Here is a 27555-nt window from a genome sequence, read left to right as displayed (position 1 = left end):
TTAGAACCTTTCATGGCATGGAACAGTCAATCAGTGAGCTCAGAATCCTGGCTACATCTAGCGTTACATGACAGTACTCTAAATTGTCCGATGGCTACTCTTGGTTGCTCCGCTCCCTCGATGTTTCCCCCATTGCCTTGCTCATCTTATCAACAGCTGCAAAATAAAAAATAAAACTTTACCGCTACGAATCTTCATTGCTCTGCTTATTCGTGGTTTGTGTTTCCCAGGCACAATAAAAACAGAAAAGAGTTGTTCTCTTTGAGCGGTCTCCCTCTGCTGTTATCATGGCAGACATCCATTTATGTTGGGTTTATTTCGTTTTAAAGAATGGGTTTGTGGTCCATGCACAAACAAGTTCATCAAAATATAAGGCCATGCCACCAGTGTGCTAATGGTGAAAACGGTGACACGGCAGTCATGCCTGTTAATAACGTGGGCGTTTTAAAAGCCTGTGCTGTGCTGTTAAATTTAGCTACTAGTATGGTCAGTGAGGGTCGAAATTCCTGGAACAGCTCTTATGTCTGCCCAGTATTTAAGAGGGGTGACAGGTTATCCCTGGAAAACTATAGGCCCATATCCATAATGGACGCAGACTCTAAAATCTTTGCTGCAATTGTTCTTGGACATATAGAGGACTGGTGTAGAAATAACAACATACTTCACATATTGATAATGGAGAACAGCAGTAAGAGAGAGAGAGAAAGAGAAAGCACAGAGAACCAGAGGGGAATCCCAAATTGTCGAAATAACAGAATGAGAAATCTGACGCCTAACAGAAAGGGAGGGAGAATAGTGAGAACTGGGGTAAAGAGGGCTCAGGGTAGTGCAAGGAGAACAAGGGAATGTAGGGTTACAGTTACAGCCCCTAAGTGCATGTTAGGCCTGGAGGCAGTGCAGGGATGACTGATCAAGAAAGAGGCTGGTACCCAGTGAGACTCTGAGGGTAGCCAAGCAACCAGTCGGTACAGAAGACAGGTAGGTCAGCAGGGGAGGGAGAGAGAGAAAGCAGAGGAGAAGAGGAAAGTGTTAGCAGCTTCCGGACTTCAGGTGGTACGGCACAAGTTTGAGAGGGGCAGGGAGGCCATTCCAGATGGAGGCAACTGCAGAGGAGAGACATCTACCCCCGCTCTCTGCCTGGAGAAGCATCTAATCCTTAGAGAGTTGGAGGTAGCTGAGTGAAGGGCTCGAGCAGGAAGGTATTTTGGAAGAGCGTTGGATGTAGTGCGTGCTCCGGCCCAAGAAAGCCTTGTGGACAATGCAAAGGGTCTTGAATTGGATTGTTGCAGCCACCGGGTGCCAGTGAATAGATTTCAGGATGGAGGAAGATAAAGGAGAAACAGGACTGGTGAAGGTGGTGGGTGGCGACAAAGGGACATGACAATAATTAATCCAAAACTAAAGATTAGGGGGTCTGTGCTGGGCCACACTGAGAAATCTCATCCTGAGTAACCAGGTTTTTGACACTGTAAACTCCCATAAAAAAACAATCTGGGAAAGCTCCTGCTGCCAGCCTATCCAACACATAAGTATTTTATAACCTTCCCTCATTTGGGCATTGCCACACTCGCTGGACTCATTTTCACTGTTGCAATAAACTATCTGACTCCAATTCACTGTTACAATATGTAACTATTCCACCTTGCAGATTCAAGAATGTTGAAAAGTATACAAAGATAGCAAGTAAGGGTGGTCTCCTGAGATTCCAGTGACAGATGGCAATGAAGGGATGGGAGTTTCAGTCATGAGCATCCTTCTTGCTAGCCCACAATCACGACCAGGAGTGGCTGGGGAGGGGCAACTTCAAAAAGATGTCAAGCGCACTCGAAATAAAAATGTTTGGACAACCTTGACCTATACAGCGATTTGACTGGCCGTGCACTATATTTCTGCATGGAATTGGGAAACTTGTGAATTATGTTGAGGTGTGGCCATTAGATTTGGCAAGTACACTCAATTAGAAGGACACAATCATATTTCTGTAACTATTGGCTAGTTTCAGCTGGTACCAGAGTCTTTCATTTAGGCCTGTAGTACTTAAAATTCTTTTCAGTATGTGCCTGCATTCATTGAACACACCCGCCTCGTATATCTGCACTTTTTGAATAGCAAAAACTAAAACTGCTAAATAAAAAACCTATATATAATTAGACTTGACAGCTTGGCAGATCCCCATTCCCCTCTTGGCTGAGTTAGTCATGCTGACTGGCCCGTGAGAACCAATGGGAGGAAGAGATACTCCACCACCTTTTCCGGGATACTCCGTGACACAAGCTCCAGGATGTGAAAAGGTCAGCGCCCATCAATCCAAGACGGCAGGAAGACAATGCAGCGCAAACAAACGAAATACTTGGAAAGGGGGAAACGTTTACACCCGCTGTGGCCGCCTCCCCAGACTAAATCAAGCCTTTGCAGACCACACAGGCAAGACGCCTGCGTCATATGCGTGACCCGTATGAGGCACGCAGCGCCGCCAGATCACACGGGCAGGAGAGCACATCAATGGCAATCAAAAGAGGTGCGACCAGACAGGGAGGACGGACTAAGTGTTGCTCATCATGACTATCTCGTCCCAATGAACGAGTTCAACAGATGCAGCGGTTTTCAGCTGTATTGTGCGTTTCAGTGGATAAATGTGCACAAGCGTTTGTTAAACCTCCGCTCTGTGACTCAGATGAACACAACTGCATTGTTTGATTTATATAGAGTTCTTCCAGATGCTTGCTTTGAAAAATCAGCGGCATAAGATTAAACAAAGACATACAAAGGCAAATGCACCGAAACAAGCACCAAACGAAAAGATGGCATGTATCTACTTCTTCTGTCTTTATTGTAAATCGGCGAACATCACGTGCAAGACCCGTTTTATTTTTGTGTGCTATTTTTTTGTCTTTTAGTCCAAATATCTCGTCCTTTAAGTAATGTTTCTTTTGACCCGATGTCTGCTAACGAAGTTGGCCCTTCGTGATGTTGTAAACAGCACATGCCCATTTTTTTTAATGTTGTGTTAATGTTAAAGCATATGGTATTAAAAGTGTTGCCTAGTTTAAAAATTCCATCTAATTCTGAATTTGGAATTTCCAAGGATATTTGCAACCTGAGGTGCAAAGAAAGTAAATGGGGGCGCAATGCATGCAATCCAAAATTATAATTTGGTGGTATTTTAAAAATATAAGACATTGAAAATGCCACAATTTTACAGTTGATAGCTGTATGATAAGTAATGAATTGTGGCTGCTTTTCTGATGCACAGGATGTTTCCCTGTTTCCCCATGAACTGAGGTCATGCAAACATTAGAAGGTTTGTATGACCTTCCCGGGCTAAAATACTGTTACCTTCGGCTAAACAATACCCCTTTCTGCACAATGCAGCCCAGCCCATCCAGCGTGTTCTTAGGGCGGGCTTCTTCCATTTCCTGCAGAAGGTGTACCCCACCCAGAAGGAAAAATTGACAGCGAAGGGATTGGAATGTGAACTATAAACCAGGCGGAGATCTCATTTCCAGTTCAGAATCTAATATCTTTTCATTTTTCATAGGACGGAAGGCCTCACCCAAGCGGAAAGGGGAGAATTAATTCTGAAGCACGTTTGATCACCAAACAAAAAGGAAGCACTCAGGCGCATGGTTTCTAGCACGCGATTCTCAAAAAAGGTTCAAAATCTCTTTGAATATTGCTCGTTTAAATATACATTAAAGGAACCTTGAATATTACAGAAAAAAAAGTAGCCGCAACCCCCTGGCTGCTTGTGCAGCATTTCACTTTCCTTCACTGCAAGGAGGTGGCCATTCAGAACCCAGAATGCCTTATGTGTGTATTATTGTTCAGAGTGAAAACTCAGATGTCCACGCACCACTGTCTTGGTTCCATGTTCTGATTTTGCCTTGGTTCCGGCTGACTGTACTGACGAGGAATACCTTGTTGCTTGTAAGGAGATGCATTTTCAGGAGCTTAGTGAAGTTGGTTCTTCTTAGAAGGCTACTGGTATGGTTGTTTTAGGCACAGTATACTGCCTGTGTATATCCAACGATGGACAAGCTTATGTATTGTACTGCATGGTGGCCATAATGCTTGGAGGCAGGCCGACTGGCCAGAACTCCCTGAGTTTAGGCCAATAAGAGTGGCCTGAATGTTTTAGCCATACTAATTGGCGCAAAAAAGGATGTATCTGAACAATTAGAGTGGAGAAAACATTCCATGCAATCAGAGCGAGGGAATTTTTGATGAACTTTGCATGGGCAGAACATTACACCAGTTCCAATTGGATGGAACTCATAGGACCTTGTTACAAGTTTGGTGGTATTCTGATGGCAGATCCACCGGAATACCACCACACAGAATGACTGTTACCACCACTTGGTCGGGCGGATTTACCGCCAGATTACAAGTGGTGGTAGTTGGTGTTAGTCCCCATTAATTGGAGTCCATAGGACTCAATGGGGATTTTTGAAGGAATTACCACTGGCGGTATTGTGCTGATTTTGCTGGTAAGGTGGAGGATCTACCTCCAGCTTCCTGCTGGAGGTTTTTCCTCCACCTTACCTCCAAACTCGTAGTTGGGCAGTGTGATATTGCAGCAGTAATGTGGCTGTAACAGAATTACAGCCGCATTAATGCCGATTTTTAGCGCACTGCTCAACTTGTAATGAGGCCAATAGCATTAAGTCAGTTCACCTACTGGTAGGCAGATAGTGTTATCCTGGTCTGTGTTCCACCACTTCAGACGGAATGGGGATGAAGGATATCTCAGGGGCAACGAGTTTGTCTTGGAAGCAAGACAATGCAGCGAAACACAGGTTCGAATTCCATCCTGCTCTTAGAAACCACTCACAGGTAAGTGCATTATAAAAGGACAATTATAAAAGTAGAGGTGGTAGAGGGACCCCTACTTTGCTCAATGGGGGGGAATTGAGGCATTCCACCCAGTCCTGTATCTTAAGGAACAAGCCACAGTGTTGAATTTGATTTGAGAATTCACTTTGGAGAATAGCAGCTGGAAAGGCATCCGTAACTGCCAGCTCGCAGTTTTGAACTTTTTTCTATTTCCATGTTACTTTATGTTTTGCTTCACCAATGTAAAGGATGTTACCTTAACTGATGTTACAGGAGTCACCTGCACTCTATGGCTGTTTCCCACCTCTACCGGCTGGGTAATTACCACCACGTAAAGGTGGGAGCCATCACACGTGCATAGCGGGGCCCGCCGAATGATGCAACAAATTATTTTACCCATGTCAGGGGTCAATTGCATCTCATAACCCAGGAATCCTAAATCCCTTACTATAAGAACCCAACAATTGTGTTTCTTGATAAAGCACTATGGACAGCGTGAGAAAAACCAGGCAGCTTTCTCTTTTCACCCACCCAATTAATCTACTCTGCCACAGATACTATTCTCCTCGAATAACTCATTTTTCTTCAAAAGCTGCACACAACAGTGTTGCTCTTTTTTGTCTGAACGTAAAGATTCTCAGCTTCCTTAAGAGCCACTTTGTTTGTTGTTTTAATGTCATTATCCAGCCTCCTCAATATAATTTAGGAATGGTATAATTATATAAACATACTGCAGTCCTTGACTATGGGGGAAAGTAATTTATGAGAGAAAGAAATCACTTTTTAATTAATTACAAACCAGTAATTGGCTCCATACCAGTGGTACTGTAGCCTTACCCAGTAAACCCCCCTGACCAGCTGCCAGGTGTGCTAGGCACTAACCACTTTGTATATATAGTGTACATATTCTGTGCAAACGTGCATTGTATTGTAAATAACTATAACCTTGCCTGTACATTTCCGTCTCTTATAGTCTATGCAACTCTATCGTTTTACGTATCTGTCATCTGACTTTTACTATATTTGTAATTGTATATATTCTCATGTACCTTTGACCTTGCCTGTAACCTAAGCTTAAAGTCTTCATGTACCTCTGCGCCCTTATACCGCTGGGTCTGGCGCGCATTATAAATAAAATAAACAAACAAATATGCAATGTTAAAAAGGTGCAATGTTTTCACATGTTACGATGCAAAGATATCCTGTGCATTTTGGTCTTGGTTTCTGGTTTAAAAAGGATGCTATCGGTGGTGAATGGTGATTACGTTGGATAGAGGACACGAGGCAACCAGCAGAGCAACCTTCATGAGACTGCAATGCTGCCAGCGTGTCCCCATGATAACCCCACGCTGATGGAAATCAATGCAGCAGGCCAGAGTGCCGTGCTCGACTCTGTCTCCCCATTAAATAAATTAATGAGGAAGCAAATATAGGCAAGCGAGGCAGACTGGCATAACACAGCAACATTCAGCCCTGAGAGTTCAACTACCAAATAAGGCAACTTCAAACACGTTTGCTGCTAAAATAAAATGACACCCTGCACATGTATACCAATGAATGTACATTAAATGTTTTCCTGCTCCAGTTCTGAGCCCCGTTGCCATGTTTTATTAGTCTCACGAGCCTGCAATAAATACATGAGCTGCATTTGTTAATTCAGCAGCCTGGCACACAGAGTGCCCTATGTGTGACTGTGGTCCCTATCGCGAGGAGGGGGGGCACAGAGCTTGGCATTTTTGCAGAATGATATCAGATCGAATACTGAACTGAGAGCCCTTTATTGGCACGGGGGGAGTACGACATAAGTGCCCCTTAGCACACATGAGTCCTTCTGCGAAGCTATGCCACAAGTCAAGTGTTGCCAGAAGTGGAAGCCATCCCACAGATTCAGCGGGGACCGCCAAATGACGTATGCGCGTCAGGGGGGAATCGCCTCTCGTTATCTCATAACCTAACGCGCCACTTCCCAGAAGCAGGCGGAGGAAGAGGTAGGGGCTGGGAGCGCTTGTGTAAGATTTTCGTCATCAGTATGGGGCCTAGTTCCTCCTTTTTTTCTTGTGAGAAAAATGAGGAGAAACTTGTCCCAGATGGAGATCTTGGAGAGAAAGGCAAGACACAGCTTTACTGGAAATTATTTGATTCCTCGGGGGAATCTTCTGCTTGTTGGAGTACCCGATATATCAACTATGCCTCCGAGTCGGAGAACAGGCTTGTGCAATGCTGCTTTCCACCGAATCTGAGTCTTTCACATGGATCTTCCACCAACTAGTGCATTTGCAATGTGCTGTAGATGCAGAACTTCTGTTGGTGCTAGTAGGTGACGCTAGGTTGTTCATATGGAAAATCAATGAGCCCTCCCAGTTGTGCTGCCCAGTAGGAACTTGGTGAAAACAGAGGGTGTCTATACATGTATGATCTCTGCCCTCAACAAAGGAGGCAAAGTCAGAACTTTACCATATGAGAGTACCTTGGATTAAGCCCCCCTTGTCTCAGACCTTGTCTCAGATCACTACCTCGAGACATTGTGCCATAACTCCAGTTGATGCACTAAGACAATGGAAGCACCGTGCACCCCTAAGCCTATAGCCCTAAGTGTGTAATTTGTAAACACCAGCTTGTGCACAACGCCATGCCGGAACTACTGAGGCACGTTTTGCCTTTGTGGCCACAATTGCGATTCTTTGTGACCTGCACTGACTTCCTCTTAAATACAACTTCTCCAGTAGGGTCTGTAAGGTTAAATGGGATCCGCCGTTAATGCCTCCACATTTGCAGATCCTGGCAATGCCCCACCATCCCCCGAAGGACAGAAGATGATTAAGTCCAGAGAGTCAATTTGCCCAAGGATAATGCACCTGCATTTAAGAGGTCTTCCAATCTCAAGTACACTGCAGGACATGTCTTGCACTGTTCCCTATGCTCCAGGCACCTACAAAGCGCTACCTGTTTCTGAGCAAGACTTTTTTCCCACTCGGCTTGCTTCGCATGTTTTACTTGGACCCGTGATATGAATGTAAAGGACATAGTCAATCCTGTCTGTGTGAGTGTCAATATTGCCCAAGTTGCATTGCCAGTTATTAGAGAAAACGCTGCCATCACAACTCTCCAGCCACTTTGGAGACTATTGAATTGAAGGCACTGTGGGTACAGATCCAACAAGCAAATGAAGTGCCATCAAAATCTGTAAAATGTGTGTATAATTATTCACATACCATACATTTTAATGAAATTCTTCCAAAGCAAATCCCATCCAGGTATATTTTCCTCTGGCTGGCATGATCTTTTTTGCAAGTTTGGCAGATGTAGTAAACTCTCCGACCAAGCTTCCCTTCCTGGCCTCTTATGAGAGTTCCAGTGTCCTAAGCCTTCTTTTTTGGCACATGTGCCTCTTTGTGACCAAAATGGTGCATTGCCTTTTCCCGGGCTTTCACATAGTTGTAATTATTATTTAATTCCAATACCCCCAAACAAAAGAAGCACAATTTCCAGGTTTACTTTTGGCGTGTGTCAATGCGGAAGGCATGGGTTCACCAGTGTGGTTATTCTGGATCTCGCCCATTGGTTGATTTTAAAGGACAGCCAGTGGCTCTCACCCGCGCCTCCCATCTGCTCAGATCATGGCTTGGTATCAATCAGCCCTTCTGATCGATCAAATCAGTGCTCAGGTGTGGGGAATACATCCACCTCATGAGGCAATATGCAGAAAGACACAGGGCCTCATCACGAGTTGGGCGGTAGGCCTTAAATTGGGAAGTAATGCTATTACCGCTGCATTTAAGGGTCCGCCTAGTCAAAAGTCTGACAGCATTTACCCCAGCTCCAAGCTGGGTGTAAATACCCTGACTTAACACCCACTCTGTCTGTGCACATCCGCCTGCTCCTGGGCAAACCACTTTAGCTATCTCTGCATGCGTGACTTTATGTGCGGGTGGCTAGCCGACGGTTTAAGTACATGCTTGTGGCATGGGACAATCCTATGCAGAAAGAATCAAGGCAGGTCTGATTCAGCCTTTCTTCCTTTCGAGGGCTAACTTGAGTACTATTAAATCTAGTTATAATATTGGCTGTCAATAAAATGGTTAGAATTGGGAGGAGTCTGCCAAAACAAACCAGATATTATTATCTTCCAAAACACATGAGCACCTAAAAATAGGATTTATTCAATATCAAGTGCTATAAAAAATGAAATTATATCGTTGTATGTCTTCCTACAGCTTTTGGAATGTAAATAGTCACATATGCCTGTACCGGTAACATGGCCTGTGACGTGCGAAACTATTCATAGCAATGCAATAAACCTAGGGCTGCCTGAGGCTTGTAATCGGCCATTTTAATCATTGCATGCATTAGTGCAGGCAGGTCATTGTGGCTTTTCAGGTTACACTTTACCGTGCACTTTAATGTGCACTTTAACGTTCACAGCACCAAAATGAGGTCAAACTCTCATGACACTCTAAGACAGTGCTCTCCCCTTTTTTTCTCACAATTAATTAAAACTGGAAAAGTGAATGGGAATGTGGAAACTTCACTCAGTAGCCTGAGGTAACAGCGAATTCCTGGAAGCCTGCATCTATTTCGTAACTCCCGGAAGTTTACGGCTTTCGCAAGCTGTCTGTTTGCATTTGCTTATTAAACACCGTTCCTGGTTTCCAGTAACTGTTGACATAGGAGGTCACACACCGCACGTCCCACTGCCGCAAGGTAAATCAGCAGTCCCGGTGCCTTCACTTTCAATACAAGGGGGCAAAGGCCTTGCTAGGGGGGGACTGCAGTGACACAATTCCTCCGGAAATGTGCCCATCAGCAAGGCAACATGTATACACATCTTTGACTTCGAAAAGGCCACGTTATTTCATTTTTTCAGTACTCTCTACAGTATAAACACTGTATAAGTGTACAATGTCACACTGACTATTAATCATATGCAGACAGGGGGTGAACTGGGACATAAGAGGGAAAGACAATGAATGTTTATGACATCCCAAAGCAGCCATTTCCTAGGTAAGTTTACATCATCACAGGAAAGTCTACTTACTCCCGCACAATTCTCTATTTCCTTGCCCCCGCCCCCATGACTCCCAGCTCTGACCATCATTTGCAATCTGTCAAAGGGTCAAGAATGAGCACATCCGATCTAGAGCCCTCAATGGACAGGAAGTGCAGAAACGTCTGCTCGCGCATCCGCGCCACCGTTGTCTTTTTTTTTTTACTCGCTTCGTTGTCAATAGCCTTCTTTATTATTTTCCTTCTACTTCCTGTGCCCGCTCCTGTCAACTTGTCTGTCGCGCCCAGAGACAAAGGGAAACCAGTGTATGAAAATATGATTCATCCCTGGCTCTGCTTCAAGGAAAACTGGGACAGGATTGCTCAGTTGTGAAATGTGCTTCCGAATTTACCACAATTTCCTATTCATTGATCATTGACGATTTCCCATAATGATCTGTTTTTCGAGATGAGTGATAAAAAAAGAGCCCGTCAAAAAGAAATACCCACAAATGTATTTAAATCCACTGCGTTACACCATACAATTTTGATGTGAAACCAACATTAGGAAACAGCGTCAATGATCCAGAAACTTCGTCCTGCGATGAAGTAGTCAACGGATTCATATGTTTGCGAATGCACATATACAGCAGAAGCACCATCTCACCAACTGGGACCTGATTACAAAAAATGCAATTTTGCACAGTATTTGCACTAGGGCAAAGTTTTCCTTGGCGATAATACCTTCCAAAAGTACACCTGCACCAGTGCAAAGTTTCTGTAGTCTGGCCCCTGATTCATTTTTTGTTGTTGCCAATACTGTTCGCACATATGTCAAACCTGCAACTGCGTTTGCAAGATTATATTATAATTCCGTGTCTCCAATCTTGGGTTTCAGAATTTATTTCTCTGGAGTTGGGCTCCACCTCCCCCCACAAGAGGTCACTTGAAGGAAATCTTGAGTGCCTGGCGACATCCCGTCTGTCATGGCCGACGTAACCGTCATTGAACAAAGCCATGCTTATGTAATTCCGTACATGTTTTTCAGAATGTTGCAATCTTTGTTGATGTGATTTCGCTAAGTAATGCAACCAAAGAGGAACCAATTAAGTGTGTTCAGACACCGCGCTTTAAACGAACAAGAGCCAGGCCTGGATTTCCAAAGATCCCACACAGCTGTTCCTGGAATCTCTGACTCTCTTCCCGCTGCTGTGACCACAGAACCAGTGCTGTCTGCACAGAGAGAGAAATGGTGAAGAAAGAGAATTCACTTTCCACTTTGACGTCAACGTGGAAGGTGAGAGACACTCAGATTAATGCTAATTGCAGGGACTTCTGATATGTGGCCATTAGAACATCCTTCATGGCCTATAGGCTTTAGCAGAAGCTGCGGCTGAACAGGATGAAACTTGCAAATGCTTTCCAATTGGTTCACAGCCACGTTCGGGTCCTTTTGTCTTATATCTCAGGGGCAACGTGCTTGCCTTGGAAGCAAGACAACGCCGAGCAGCATGGGTTCGAAACCCGATTGAATTATTTTTGGTCCCTTTCTGCGAACGTGAGCTTTAGGCACTATGCAGGACAAGGCTGTTGCCGAAAAACATGAATTGTTAATCATGTTTACAATACTTAGAGTACATTAGTAATGATTGCCTTGTGCATCGTAACTTTAATGCAATCTAAAGAAATAACCGTTCACGGGTAGAGGCCGTTTGCTGGTTTGCAACAGTTTTCCTGTTTCACAGTGCATTTGCAATCATTTAGTACAGTGGTGAGGTTTTCATTTTAAAACATAAAAACAGCATACGTTGGTATACGTTGGTGGGATGATTCCTCAATTAAGTCCGATGGGGCTTGGGTGGAGGATGGGAGCTACAGTGGTCCCCTTGTTTCATTAAGATGCCTGGCAAGGGCATGTTTTTCATAAAGTTTTTAGAAGGTGGAGTGTGGCATGCAATGGATACCAAAGTAGTTTTCCTTGGGATCGGTTCCCCATTGCCCACATGTTCAGACTCCTTCCCAGAACACACGCGTTCCATGCATCCTTAAGCAGGATTGGTTGGACCACTAAGCTCAGCCACTAAGTCCCACGGGTTCCATGCGCTGACTTGTAGGAACAGGCCCTAACGGGTCATAAATACAAATTCAGTTTTTACATTGAATGCAAAACAAAAATAGAAGCTCACATGCCAAGAATGAACGTTACTATTGCGGCCAAGAGAACGCCACCGGAGTCTCGAAAGCACGCCCGGCAAGTGTGCACTTTCTCTGGCACTTGGTTTGCATCAAGGGAGCCCAAGAACAGGAGAGCACGTCCAAGGACTGATGGTATTGTGCCAGTCCCTCCCCCAGCATAGCCCTACCGGGATTCTGCGGATTCACGGCACTACAACAGGGAATGTGCTTGCTCACACTCCTATGCGCACTTATCCACTTTTGTAAATGAGCAGAACCGCGGAATGCTGAAGTTTACGCTACGTGTGTGCACCCTGCGCACATGACATCGCAGAAATATTTTAAGAATGGGTCCCAGAGGAATAAGAGCTGGGAAAGCCCTAAAAAGGTTTCTTGGGTTGCAAAAGAAAATTGAAATCTTCAGCTGCTAGTACCTTCCAGACAAGAGAGGAGGAGAATGGTGGGATTTGGTGGATGAAATGCGGTTATAAGAAAATAGTAGAAGTGTGTATGAAATGGATAAAAGCAGAGGCATGTGTCAAGTAATCACTATCAAACACAACCAGAACCAATGATGCTATTATTTCAAGTGATATCTGGAAAGTCGGGGGCCACATCAGCCAGCAGAGCTGGTGATTGGAAGAGGCGTATTATTGGGGATGCTTTTAATCTATTTGCGCTTTTTACATTTTTTTTTTATAAAAGTTGAATTTAGAAGAGGCATTGCAGCTCCAGCTGATATTAAGCATTTGAAAAACTGCATGGGCTAAATATTGTCATCAGAAGGAATCTCACTGAATAAACCTAGAGGTGTGGCAAAAATTAAGCTCCATTTGAAAAATAATCCAATGCATGGTTGCAATAGGCACTTTAAACAATGTAAGTACAGCACTAGCTGTTACTGATATTTGAAAGGGCTTAAGTGTAAACTCTCCCATGGCCATAGAGGAAATCTGTTTCCACAGTGCTGACGTCAATAAAGGGATGGCCAAGGGCTACTAAGTGATTAAAATGTCAGTCCCACTTTACAGAAAAATAAAATACATTTCAAAGCAGCTGCTGCAGTGAAGTTTCTCTGCGTGCATCTGGTTCCTTGCAAATTAAAGAACATCCTGATGGATTCACGAGGTTCCCAGAAGAAAAACAAAAATATCTGTCCTGTGAGGCTGCCAACATGTGGTGTCCAGCAGAAAGATGTTTTCCCACCATCAATGTTGCATGCAGAAGCAGGACTGGGGGTATACATGTGTATGTACCAGGAACATCCATGTTCCACACATAAAACTCTGACAACTTGATCAGCAAATAGAACAGCAGTTCATCGTGCATTTCTATTGGCTGATTTGCTCTGTGACCATCTTGAACAGAAATACTCTACATGTCACAAACAATGGTAAACAGCACCATAGCTTTGTAGCATAACAAACCCCGGTGGCGGGGTGAATTAAACACTATGCGCAGAAAGTAAGAGCTGCATCAAGCATTATACATTAGACTGCAGGAGGTGCGAATGACTTGCTCTGTGAAGCCATGTGTGAGGCATCACAGACCAAGGGTAGCATATGAGGGCTCCTTGGAAGACACTGAGGGTGCTGTCAGCTGTTCAAACACACTTGGTGTCAGGATGTCCCATTGAAGGGGATATCGGTGGAGGGGCAACTTGAATCGTCAAGTCAAAGAGAGGTTGGCAGTAAGATGTGTGGTCCAGTTGTTGATTGAAAGAGAGGCCTTGTGGTGTAGATGGAGATGGCATTGGCAAACATTGACTCATAGTGTGGGACCATGCCAAAGGATGGACTTGATGCTAGAATTCAGTAGTCACACAGGCATCAGTGATACAATGTGCAGCCTGTTTGGTGTCAGTGGGAGGGTGCAGGTGGGTCCTGCATGATTAATCGGAGTATAATTGAGTTTCGATCTGGTGATAGTGAGCTCTCTTCGTCAGGTCTGTAAATCAATTGGTCAGATTGGAAGGCGATGGAGGATGGAATGAGGTTAGTAGCAGTGGATACAGGGAAGTAGATGGGTTCCTCCTTGACAGGGCTGAGCGCCAGTATGAGAAACCGGAGAGATAGTAGGTCAAGCACATAGGGGGTTGACTTATAAGAGAGATTATTACCCAATGCAAATTCCCCAAATAGTAATAATATCTGTAGGGCCGAGATAGATAAGGTAGATGTGTGAATGGGGCCCGATTTTAGTTAACGATTCTTGGGTAGCTCCAGCTAGCAACTTTAGGACTTGTGGAGTCTTGTAGCATTCACATTTCTCAGTGTATAGAAGAGATATAGAGGAGTAAGAAAAGGAGAACGGAGAGTACGAATCGATTGAATTAGTGTGGGGGAGAAAGAGCGATACAGAGAGAGAGCAAGAGAGCGAGATACGGACAGACAGAGGGAGAAATGCACTAGGCCACCAGCATGCATGATGCATGGGCCTTCAAAATGTCTCCTTGACCTTTAATATGTAAACTGACATCAGTGTGAAAGAAAATGATCTGCTCTCGCTAAAAGACTTAACCTGCAAGTGAAACAAACATGTGCAAAGTCAACCTGTTAGGCTCTTATACAGGCATGGCATAGGGATTTTCCAGGCACTGCCATAATGGTGATAAGTGGCCATAAAATGACAACAGCTGGAAAATAGTATGATTACCTGGGCATATGATAGAAGTGCCTGGTAAATACCTATCCAATCCATATACGAAAAGCCACATCTCTGTGTTTTTAACAGGACTTCAGTGCAAGGAATAGATATAAATGAAGTGCTCCAGGGCTCCAGGGTACCCTTGGTTAAGAGAACAGTAGTGCATTTATTGCTGCAATTAAGCCATTACCCCTCGGAAATCTGCTTAGAAATATTGTCAGACCAAATATTGATGTTATTGCTTGATAGAAATTGCTCAAAGAGATCCACGGAAGATGTGTTTTTTTATGGAGAGGGCAGGTAGTGCGTGAGTTTGGCCCTAGGGATTAGCATGGCCATGGCAGTTAAGGGGTGTATAAACAACCAAAGAACCCACTCAAGCTGTGTGTCCCTCCTCAAATGTCATCTCCCTCCTATCTGTATTTTAATGCAGTAGTTTTGTCATATAGGTGGCGCATTAGTGATACCTTATATCCGAAACTAAAAGGACCGGATAGGATTATAGTGTGGCCTCTCTGGGCTGTCCTGGACTCTATTGGTTGAATGCCCAGGCTGGCTCTTGGTCAAATAATATCAGTTTCCAAACCACAATCCATCTGAATTCCATGCTTCAGTGAAGGAGCACAAAGCTTTTTATTCGGGGTACTGTAGAGTGCGTGCACACAGACAACCGTCTGTACCTATGCTTATCTATGGCTAATTATGCCTTGAGGGCTTCAGCGGCATCCAAAGCCCTTCAATACAGATATTTTCAAAGCATGCATGCGTCTTGTTCATGCAAAACGCCTAGAAGTTAAACAAGCGTGGGAGCCATACTTACTATGCAATAAGCCACGAGTGCTCCTTGTACGAATCCTGCCAGCACGTCGGAAGGGTGATGTTTGTGGTCAGACACACGAGACAGCCCTGTGTAAAATGCCAGCATGAGCAGGGTAAACTGAAGGAGCGGGCGCAGGAGACGGGCACCTCTCCAGGTGAATCTGGCCTGCAGATACAGCTGGGAAAAGAGAAAGTAGGAGGCATTAGTGTGGCAAACTAACACATGCTGACAGTTATTGCAATAGGGATTCTCATGTGAGTCATCACGACTGAGCATGCATTCTGAGAGGTCAGGCGCAATCCCACTGATATCACACCTACTGAGAGTCATAACTTGTTTTAGGTTCTTTGTATTTTTACATGTTTTTATTGGCATTTATATAGTTACAGTTGTGCATTTCAGTTTCCATTTTGCATGCCTACATTTAGGTTAACAACAAGAAATAACCATTAACAAACAACTCCCTACACGTGCCGTGTGTTACTTATAACCTCAGTTGGGGCAAACACTTCGGCGTTTGGGGCTCAGTCTGTTCGCTCCTCATGTCACCAGTTGGGGAATGTCATTTGGGTGCCTGGGGCCGACTAGGCTTTGTTTTAGGTTCTTACTCACTGGATGCACCGCTCCAACCTGCCAACTCGCATCCTGCACATTGTAAAGGGCTGAAACAATCATCTGCACTAAGTACAACACTCAACACATTCCATGCTGTGTGTATCCTTCCAAGTGCAAAGAAATGCAATGCAAAAGTGTTCTTACTGCACTGAATGCTGTAGCAGCTGTTCTCCCAGAGGCAGGGGGGATGTGTACTTACTTAAGAAAAGATGGAGGTGCACTGCTGCTATGAAGGGAGGGTTTTGCTTCTCACCCTGCCTCCACAATACTTGAGTGTATGCCATGTTATGATATGCCACTTTCATACTGAGGCATATGAAATGATATGATATTGTATTTGTATCGCGCTCATACAAAAGTGTTTCCGAGCGCGACACATCAACAATGTCTTACAGCGCCAGGGCTTATAGATAGTGGACTATAGATATCAAATGGTGAATGTCTGTCAAAGGCCTTATTCATTGCAAAACAAATTGCACAGCCGGTGGCGTTATGGATGTTGTGTATGCATCACTACCTATACAGTTGCCACTTTGCAGCACTTTAAGTATCAGTATAGCCAGCTAGCAATAACATGGTCCTCAATCTATTGTCCTCTGATGGGTGAAAGGTTGAGTCTGCCCTACTGGGATTTGAACCCCTGACCAGCAGGTTGGACACAGTTCTCAGCAGTGAGTGCTTAGGTTACTGAGATAGTCTTACTGGATTGTGATAGTAGAATGTACACAGGTTTTGTAAAACAAATACAAAAAAAAGGATTATTCTAATAGGGAGATAAAATTCGGATTCCTTTAAAACATGCAAATACCACGCACTTCATGCACAAAATAGTAAGTAAGATTTAGAAACGTTTGTGTAGTAAGAACTTTAGCCAGAGGAAAACATGCTGTCGCAAAACCGAGGAAAAGAAAGGACAGTGGATTGACACAAGTCTCTTACAAGACACAGGCCCAAGAGTGAAGAATTCTGAATGACGTCAACTGTGCATTGTCCATGCGCAGTTATCACCTTCTGGCTTCCGCTGTAACTGCAGCCACAGCCCTTTCCCCAGATTCCTGTGGGAACTGGGGAGGGCGAAGGGCAGGAGCAGCAGGAAGACCAGGCCTTCTGCCCACAAATCAAAGCTGCGAGAAGGAAGGCAGTCCAGGAGTGCTCGTGGATGTGGCTGTGCACTCAAAAGCGACAGCTACCTTCCTGTTGGCGAGGAAGGAAGCTGGGCTGGGCCTGGGCGGGCTGGGAAATGGAAGCGGGGCAGACATTGCTATATTTACACTGTCCCGTCTAAAGATACCATGAGGTGCTCATGGGAAGAACTTTGCCGGGGTTTGGAGGTGACACAGGCCATTTGCTATCACTGCACACCCTTTAAGAGGCAGTCTACTAAGAGCAGTACCCACAGGTTACAAAACTAATGAACACGAACGTGTGACGGAAATTATGCATCTGACAAACAAAAAAAAGCCACCAAAAACAGATATTTGGAGATATTTGAAACAGTAAACCTACAAACGTTGACTTCTCTATAGAAAACCTTATACAGACAATGGGCCTCATTACAACCCTGCCGGTCCGGTAACAACAGTGCCGGTAGGCTTACCATCATAGAAATGGAAAAGGGACTTAGTCCCTTTTCCAAAAGTGGTGGCAATCTTTTCCTTTTTTTCCTCTTGAGAGATTGGTGCCGCGCAATACGTACAGTCAATCGCACTAAAAAAATAAATAATAAACATTATGAACCCTGGGGTGCGAATCGCTGTCACCCAGTTGCCGGGGCGGACATGGCCGTTACTGACTCCTAGCCCTAGCTGAGGCCCTCGCTATGCTCGGGACTGCCTAGGCTTGGGCTGGCAGGCCCTTACTGGCCATGTCCACCCCCCAACCTGGGTTGGGATGATTGCCATATAGTTTTACACATAGCCATCCAGACTGAAACACCTGATGTACTCCAACACCTCTGCCACTAGCATACAGCAACCACCACCCGAAAAGAATCCGGTATAGCTGGCTACGCATAGACTCTCCTAAACAATAGCAATCGATCTCTAACCCTCAAGAGCACCCACCCACGTGTCTGACCTCTACTGGGCTGCCTAGTCGGGCCTTGCCAGCCACCTAAGTCTTAGAACAGCAACATGCACACACGCATCTAACCTAATCCTGATCGAATCTCCAACCACATCGACTACGGTCACCAAGGGCGTTCCAATCAAGGAAAAAGCGCATTGAGGCCCCACAAGTGGGCAAAGAGCGCTATATAATTAACCAAACACAATACAATATAAATCACAATCACTGGCATTGCTGTGGGAAACCTTCCAAATTCATGTTTTTCAACTTGCTACCCACCGCCCTGACCCCCCGCCACCCACACATCCTGACGTTGTGGCAATCGCTGAGCAAACCATCTTGTTTGTTTCCTTTCAAGAGCATTGGAGACATGATGATTTGCACCACTCAAGTTTTCAGACACTGAAGCAACTGCAATTATGTGCATATCCCTCATTCTTATTATTAGTATCCACATTCGTCCTTACACAAACTTGCAGCCATTGACGTGCTGCTTACAAGGGAAGTTAAGTTGACAGAGTTGACAATGGACTGTCCTGTATCTTCCCTTCTGAATCATGTGTCTTTATATTCGTCTAACCTAAGTTTTTATGCAGGGGTCTACAACCGGTGCCGCTCTACGCTTTGTACTACGACTCCCACAATCCCTCATCATTGGCTATAATGGCTAGGGGTGATGGGAGTTGTGGTTCTAAACATCCGGAGAGCCAAAGGTTGCAGGCCCTTCCTTTAACTCGTGCCTGACCCAATTAATATTTACATATAAAGGATAACTAGATAGCTCTGTTATGTTTCCCCAGGGGATACCACTACTTATCTTCCATGTTTTCTTTTTTTAATGCAGAAATAGCAAAGGGTACCATGTTGCTGAGCCATGGCAACCAAGTAACACCATAATTGCATTAGACACACCCCGAGAACACTGCATTGCACGGTTAGGCTTAAAGTATGTACAGTAATGATCAGGGTGTCTATAAGTGACATGCGGCCTAACATGTTTCCATAAACCTCTTAATCATTCCACTTGCGAAGTGCTCTTATTATTCATCTTGGGAGCCACATGGAGAAAGCCACTACGTTCTGCTTCCGTTGGAGAGGCAACTGTGAATATGACCTCGCGAAAAGCTCTAATATTCACGATAGTAACAGCCGAAAGGGCCGGAATTCTTGCAGACTCTGTGCTCCTCCGCGTGCGCTTATTTATGCTGTTGCCGAGTTTAGGCCCGAGATAAGGCCGCACACGGCCCCGCTGCCCTGGAAACTCGGCCCGGAGAACAATGGCCGCGATAGCAATCGGCCCAGCGTGGCACAGGCCTAATCTGGTCTCTGAGGAGAATGCCAAAGCATATTAAAGGCGCGCTGATCCCTTTTCATGTGAGGGCAAATTGTATTAGCAGAAGGCTGGGACTACAAAGGCAGAGACAGGCGAGCAGCCGCTGGTGATCGGCTGAAAGCCTTTCAATTAACTGTGTTCAACACGCAAATGGCTCTTTAATGATGTACTGACACTTGCACGTAGCCACACTTTGGGACGCCCTCTGTAGGCACGGGGGATGCGTAACGGCGAGGATGTATGTGTTGTACGTTTAAATGAAGAATTCAAAACCTATCGCGGATATGAGGCCCCTCCGTTGCATTGTTAGCAAAGAGCACTTTCAAACGTGTAGCCTGGCATGTTCCATTCTAGATATGCGACTACAAATCCCAGCATGCAGTTTGCTGTTGGCTAAAACGCCAGGACTGGAATCAGCAACCCGCATTTTTAATGGGATTTATTGTTGGTGTTATGTACAGCGGCACACACAGACTTAACCATTTCAGTGCACTCAGGAGGCATGGCTGGAGAGGGGTTAAAGGGAGGGAGTGGACAGGAATAAAAGGAGGGTAGGAACAACATCGTTCATAGTATTCTAAACATGTATCATCTTCCCTCTATTATTATGATTATTAATATGATGATGATTATTATTATTATTATTATTATTATTATTATTATTGTATTTATTGAGTGGGGAATAGCTTAGTGAAGCAATGGAGTGCTTTACAAGGAGGTAGACCACAGAGAGGGAAGCAGAGCTACAAGAGAGAGGGAGCTAACACCGATGGAGAGGGAGGGCTGCCACTTTGTCCCCGCAAATGGAAAGGAAAAGGTTGTGGGGAAGGGGCAGGGGGGGGCAGGTCCCCCAGTCCTCGGTAAAGTGGGGAGTGTGAGGACCTAGGTGTTAGGGAGGAGATGTATCCTCTCATCTCATTCCCTGTTACTTCTGAGGTTATCGTTCATTGGTCCTCCATTACTGCAAGTTCTTCCTCCCTCCATTGAGAACCATGGTTAGCTGTTCTATACTCCAGAAATATCTCGTTTTTCATCTCCTTTTAGGACATGTTCATATTAAGGTTCCATCTCCCCATGTCTGTTAAAGGGTGTAATCCCCCTTTAACTTAATTAAGTCCATTCAAACTCCTCTGTTGACTTTGTTTCTGGGCACCCCATCAGCAGACTACATTAGCACATAATGTATGCTGCTTCTCGAAGCTTAGTAACTCGATGTGCCTTCCCTCTACTGCAGGGGTCTGGAGCTGGTGGCTTTCCAGATGTTCTGCACTACAACTCCCATGATCCTACACCATTGACTATAGTGGCTATGGCCGATGGGAGTTGTGGTGTAAAACATCTGAAGAGACAACGTTTGCAGACCATGCTCTTCTGCAAACTCACCCCTCCATAGCCTCCATTAGAGTAGGGTCACTTTCACCTCCAACCTGTCAATAGGGGTGCAGATGTCTGCTCTTCGGAGGAGTACTTCTCTCTCCTGAGTCTCCATCAGCACACCTTTGCACATTCTTAAATCCATCATCTCGATGTTCCAGGTCACTACCTACTGTCAAGGCTCCCCAGCTGCCCCATGCCAGGCTTGAGTAGCCCACACATTCCTGCTTTCTTCTTTGCATTCTGGTTCTTGGAGTTTTGCTTTTACCATTACAAATGCATGGCTACAAGCACAAGGATTCAAAGTGAAAGACCAAGGATTGGATGAGCAACTCACACATGACATGAGAAATCATGAGACCTAGGCACCTTGCCAGTCTGTGTCTCACTGCGTAGCAATTGGCCTTATGTCATCTGTGCCATTGCATGCTAGTCCTAGATTTCCCGCGCCCGCAGCACTGTGCATTGGGAGACATGCTATGTTTGTGTTTCTTATTATGAGCCGTCAAGGCCCAGCATAGAAAGTGCTACCTGATAAAATGTCAGAGTTAGCTCAGTGTGAAGACCTAATAACGTTGCTCTGCCGTCCAGCTTAAGGCAATATGAGTGACTACCGAGAGATGTCCACCTACTCGGGGAATACCCCCATAGTCACACCCCTCTAACCACCTCCAGTTCTTCTGCTCTCTATAGGAGCCTTTGGTGGCATGACACGCATCACCAAATAAATAAATGCCTATTCCCAAGGCATTTATTTCAGAGGTTATATATTAGTGTATGATAATGGCCTCTTAGGCAATTTTAATCTTCATTAAAGTCTCGGAAGGATAGCTCAGGGGCAACCCGCTCGGCTTGGAAGCAAGATTATGCAAAGCATCAAGGGTCCGATCCCCGCGTCCGCGCTTAGAAACCTCTGGGTATTAAGCACATTATTAATAACCCATTACAAAGACAATGAAAGAGCAGTTTCATAGTGAGTATGGTAAGTCTGTCAGTAGTGCAGCAACTATGAATAGGGTTGCCGGCCATTAACTGCAACACATAAGTGCACGGAGAACTGATCGGGGCCTCGAGCGGCAACTGGAAAAAGTTATTTGGCTGCATCTGCTCTCTATTTTCATTATTAGTTTACATTTACAGAGAACTTGCCATCACAATTCGAGACGTTCCTGCCCCATCATATTTGACTCCTAATCATGCCGACGCCTGTTCTCAGTAGAAGCTGAGACAGGCTCCAAATTTTAAAGTGCTTGGGCACATTTTATGCTAGTGACGCAGTCTTCCCAGTCATGGAGAGTGCATCAAAATATTGGCTTTTGCTATCAAGAAGGAAAACATAAACTCCCAGCCACATGGCGTAAGCCCCTGCCAAATGGTTTAGCAGCAATCGTTGCTGGCTGGTAGTTGAAGGAAGGCAGACAAGCCTCAGACATTGAACCGCACTGGTGATCGCAGTTAAGTTTTGAGAAGAGAACTCTTGAAAAAAAAAGCTTATGATAAAAGGCAGCTTTAATCAAAGGAAAAATATGCATAGGCCACATGCATGGCTGCAATCCCACTGCGGTAGCTTTCCTCAAAAGGGTGCATTGACAAATGATAACTTCACCATCTTGATCCAGTCCTAACTAAGGCATCCATAACCCTCTTATCCACCTGTTCATACCAATTCTCACAGCTAAACTTCCCTTCCTCGACGTCCCATGTCCCTTTGTACGCCTCATGGTTTCCTATCTATACTTTCTTTAATTTCTGTGGCTCCCTGTTTTTTGGTCTTTGACCTATCTTGTCACCTAGATGATCTGCTCCTCCTTTCGACAGGTTTGAACAAACTTTACTTCATATGTGAACCCCACTTGATTAGCTCCTAATTACACCTGCCCCTATCCGTCCAATACGCAGGTAAGGAATCTTCATTGGTGATCATTGCAGCCTCCGCCAACCTGTCCGGCTTAACCTTCGAACTTACAACAGGTTAGACACCTTCTCTGAAACTGTGAGTATTGCAGCCACAACCACCACAACATCTATCAGAACCTACACATCGCATGGAAGGATGACAGGCCTGCTGCACAGGGGTGTCCACATAAAGTGAGCAGTTGGCCCAGCTGCGTGTCCCTGCCAACCAATCAACTGATGGAGAAAACATAACCTCCCAGCGGGTGGGTGCCGGCTCACGAGGGCCCTATGGTGGCTCATAGCAGCTTCCCTCCACTGGCAGCCCTCCTTGTAACTGCATAACTGTTATAGTGGGTCATGCATGTCACCCTCTGTGGCCCCGCAATAACTGTCATTGAGATGCAGGCTGATGCATGGGTGAAAGGTGGCAGTGTTTCTCCCTCCACATACCTCTAACCCTTATTAAACACAACGGCAGGGGCTAAGGTGAATGCAAGAGAGAGGAGGCTGCCCATCGACTCATATGTGCATGTCTCTGCACCTACATTCTTTTAAAGCAGAGGTGAAAGGATGGGGAAAATCTCTCTGTTGGAGCTCCTTCCTCAAAATTTGACAACAGTGCTGAAAAGGGAGAGGACACTATTCCCTCCCTCTCGCCCATATCTCCTGCTCTGTGTGCATGATACAATGTCCTCACCCCCTGCCTTTCACACTCCACTAAAGACTGGTTAACCTCTGCGACCTTGACTTGCAAATATGTAGAGGTTAGGGAGGTTTGGCAGAGAAGAAGAAGAGTCAATCTGATCTGAGAAATTGAAAACGTACACAAATTTAATGTTATGACAGCTGGCATAGCAGTGAAGATTGCCCTAGCCTCTACATTGTTTCTACTGAGGGGCTGAACAGTTTCATGGTCTAATTATCCTTATTATAAAGACCAGCAAAGGCGTGGAGAGCAAGTCCAATGAGGCGCCTGTAATGGATGGTTTAATAATAATAATTTAGCATTTATATAGCACTACGAACCTTCAGGAATTTGAGTGCTGCTTATTACCCATAGTGTGTGGTGCTCATTTATCGACCCCGGAAGGATGAAAGGCTGAGTTTGGGCCCGCCGGGATTCGAACCTGCATCAGCAGCTTCTTCACAGATGTCAAAGCGAGCGCTCTACTCACTGTGCTATCGGACCGGCCTGCAATGGTTGACTAGAAGGATTATTTCACCACCTGGATCCTTTTATTCAAAATGAGGAAACTGTGTGAACTCTTAACACGGTGTGTTATAAGCGCGGCCAACATTCCCACGCCTCAAAAGATCTCTAACAAAGATGGCCACTATGGAAATGAAAAACAGAGTACCTTCCATAAAAAAAAAGTGTTTTGCTGATCGTAGAAAAGGCATCCCCAGTGAAGACACAGGATGAACTAAGAACAGGTACTAAAAAAAAACAGGGAGGTCCACAGAGCCCGTCAGAGGGTTGTATGACAGAAAGATAACATTGGTTAGGAACTATATTTTAAACAATCTGCCCAGCTAATACGCACCTCCCAAAGTGCAAATCATGCATTTTATTGGTAATATGTACTGATAACGGAAGATCAATCCTAGTATGTTATGCACTGCAGCAGCTGGAATTGTGATGTAATAATTCCTGGATGGTGCTTTCCAGTGTTTGGCTGAGATACTTGGCAATCCTGCAGCTGCAGAAGGTAGGGCAAGTCAAGTATTTTGAAGCTAATTCGTTCATTCAGCATGTTCCAACTTCTCCAAGAGATGACTCACTGGATGGATATCTTATTTATGGCACTTCGAGTAATAAAGCAATTTCCCGGGTAGTTTCCGAAGGTCTGGATGAGCAAATATACTGCCGCTGTAGATAACAAGTGCATTGGTAGGTCCAAAGTGTGGTAGCGATAGCAACCAAGGAAGAGGAGTTCGGGACAAAGCTGGAAAAATCTTCCAAATCTCGATAACACCATATATATATATATATATTTCCCAATTACAGAGGCACAGAACCTGTTTTTTGTAGAGCTGCACTCCCATCACGGAGGTTTGGTTTCACCAGAACGCGGCAAAAATTGCCGAAAAAACGGGTGAAAGGCACTCAAAACAAAACTGCTGAACGAAGCTTTTAAGGGTAGAAAAAACCACTCCTGTGGCTTGCTCACAGTAACTCCTCCCTGTGTTGGGAGTCTATTTACACACCAAAAGTGAAAAGTGTCGGCCATTTTTAAGAGGTAAAGTATATGCACATTATATTAAATGCTTGCCCCAAACTTGATTGGTGTGTACCAATATTATTACGTTGCTCTAAGATGTTTAAAGAGCAACGTTTCATAAGGCTACATCATTTATTTTCAAAATGTCTTCATATTATTCATTTACACCCCTGAACAACATCCATATGCTCAGTGCTTTGCAATTGGACATTTTAACATCGACAGCAAGTCAAAATGGTATATACATATACCTTACATATTCCATAGATGTAAATCTAGAAACTGTAGAGGTGTAGTGGGATGGTCAGAAACAATGAGTTACACTGCATAATATATGCTCATTTGCCAGAGGTTGTGCTCTCCTGCAGTCTGCACTCTGATAGCATTCTCATGCTCGAAGTCAGTGTCATGCGGCAAAAAGCAGTATGATGGATTGGCCACACCATCTCTGCACCGATTTTTAATTCATGCTGAATATTACATAATAATTGTTCGCCTTTTGGTCTCCTGATCATGCCGTTTTAAAAGTGCTTCTTAGTAACATAATATAGGCTGTAGGTTTCTGGTTTGAAAACAGGCCTAATGTATGCATCCAAAATCCCCTCCAGGTCATTCCTGCTAGATATCCTGGCTATAGTGTCTATTTTTAAGATAAACCTAGGGTCCACCCAGTTTCCCTCTATCGGACCGTCTTATGTTAAACATCAAAATCATAAAGGGAAGATCAGAACTGCACGTCCTACAATCCATTGAAAACATAGGGCTGGGTGGCACCTATAGATCTGTATGGGTCATATTTGCAAGCATGGCTATGCGTAGAGTGTGGACAATTTATCCCTCAAATTCACTTCAGCCTTGGAGCCCGATTCATGGAATTCTGTGCACATAAAATCGGGAACTTGCACGTCAAACTGCATGAGAAACACTGCTCATACATTCATGGAACCTACTGTGCAGGACTTTTCCAGGACTTGCGTCGAGTTTGCGCACGCTCAGCATAGCTCTGCAAGCAGCCGAGTGTCTTGCTCGAGACGCCACGCAGTGAGTGGGCGTGGCCTGCCTAGGCACCGGAATAAGGGGTGGAACGTGCAAAATGGAGAAGAACAAGCCAGAAACTGGGCTTTACGAGGGACGGACTGCAGGCAGTCCAGAGCACGCCCACAAATGCGCACAGCAAAGCGTATTCATGGATGTGACCACGCAACCTCTTGCCTGCAAAATGCCCATGCAGTGCCCTTGAAATCTCTGCCACCTGGATGCAGGCGTACTGACTTGTGTGAAGGAATCGCAACTCTGGAGGTGAGTTTACACGGCAGATTTAGGGGTGCGTGCACGCAGACAGGGTTCCGATCGTACTTAGTGGTGCATGTACGCAGCATAGCGAGGTGCAGGGACTGTTTACGGGGTTTCGCATGCAGTTTGACTGGAAAAATAAATGCTTTCCTGGAAAACTGTATGTATGTCCTCAGGGTGGCGGTTACATTTATGCGGGACCCTGCACAGTGGTGCCGAGGTGCAGGCTTGGAGACCTCACGCACTGTTCAACGGATGCATGTGTTCGCCCCTGGGAGCACACAAGTGTGAGTGAATGTGGATGTTTTGGCTTTGCGTGGGTGGGTGTCGGGGGTGTTCTGGCCGCAAATTTGCGTATAGGCCTACTTTGCGGGAACTATTCCATGAATACGCTGTGTGTGCATTTTTTATTATGCATGCTAGGTCGCACAGTGTCGTTCTCAGCACGCAGACACTGCGGGATAAATGCATACTTTTCCATGAAGGGGGCCCTAAAGGTACGGCCTGATGTCCTGCTTCACGATCTCCCATGAGACAGGCCCCTCCCAGCTTCTTCTTCCAAAAATGTGTGACCCATCTCTCTCCTAATCTTTTGAGACTCTGCTGGCCCAAAAGGAATACTTTTCCGACTCAATCTAGATTAAGAATATGCAACCGGCTGAAACGCTTCAACCTGTCCTGTCAAAACCAGGTAAACGACACGGTTGCTCAGTGCCTTTCCCTTATCAAAAGAACTTTGCACGAAGTGTACAGACACCCAAACATAAGTTCGTATATTGGGGGTGACAAGATACAGTACCCCCTTCGAGTGTGACAACGCGCATCTACCAGGAACTGCTCTCTTGGAGATCTAAGGGATAGACTGCAGAAAAAGTTACCTTGTGCTCTGCTACCAGCCCTTGTCCCATCTCCCCTTAATTTTAAACTCGCTTTAAAATTCACAATTGCTGTACATTCCCATAAAAAGGGAAGCCCCTGGTCCAACCAGCACCACTCACCCCAGGAAAGGCTGCTGATCAGCACAAACCCCAGTGCTGAACATAGACATGCCTCTTCCTCTGTGACTGAAAGCGCCTAAACACTACATTATGCGCTGCACGTGTGTTATATTAGTCTGCCGGTTGCAACAAAAGAAAATGACGACTATTACTGTGGTCGCCTAAAGTACATTCTTGGGGAGCGGCCATTGTGAGAAGGTGTGAGCATATGCACAGGTTCCTTATTGGCTCTCCCAATATCCCTGTGATTGGGTAGTCTGTTGGGAGGCTGAGGCATTGTTATTCTTTCAAAACTCCCCC

General features: G+C 45.1%; 1 protein-coding gene across 2 annotated transcripts in view; it reads right to left on the bottom strand.

The window, feature by feature from the left end:
- The window catches only part of PLPP3 (phospholipid phosphatase 3), a 90812-nt gene that overhangs the window by 1923 nt on the left and 61334 nt on the right, over nt 1–27555 (bottom strand). For both annotated transcript variants that reach the window (XM_069642113.1, XM_069642112.1), the window contains exon 5: nt 15458–15634. In XM_069642113.1, coding sequence (XP_069498214.1) covers nt 15458–15634 — 177 coding nt within the window. The remainder of the gene's footprint in view (nt 1–15457; nt 15635–27555) is intronic.

This window comes from Ambystoma mexicanum, chromosome 1q, assembly GCF_040938575.1.
Source record: "Ambystoma mexicanum isolate Mex_15411 chromosome 1q, UKY_AmexF1_1, whole genome shotgun sequence".
Classification (NCBI taxonomy): domain Eukaryota; kingdom Metazoa; phylum Chordata; class Amphibia; order Caudata; family Ambystomatidae; genus Ambystoma; species Ambystoma mexicanum.
Note: the sequence above shows the minus strand (reverse complement) of the source record. Positions and strands in the feature narration are given on the sequence as shown.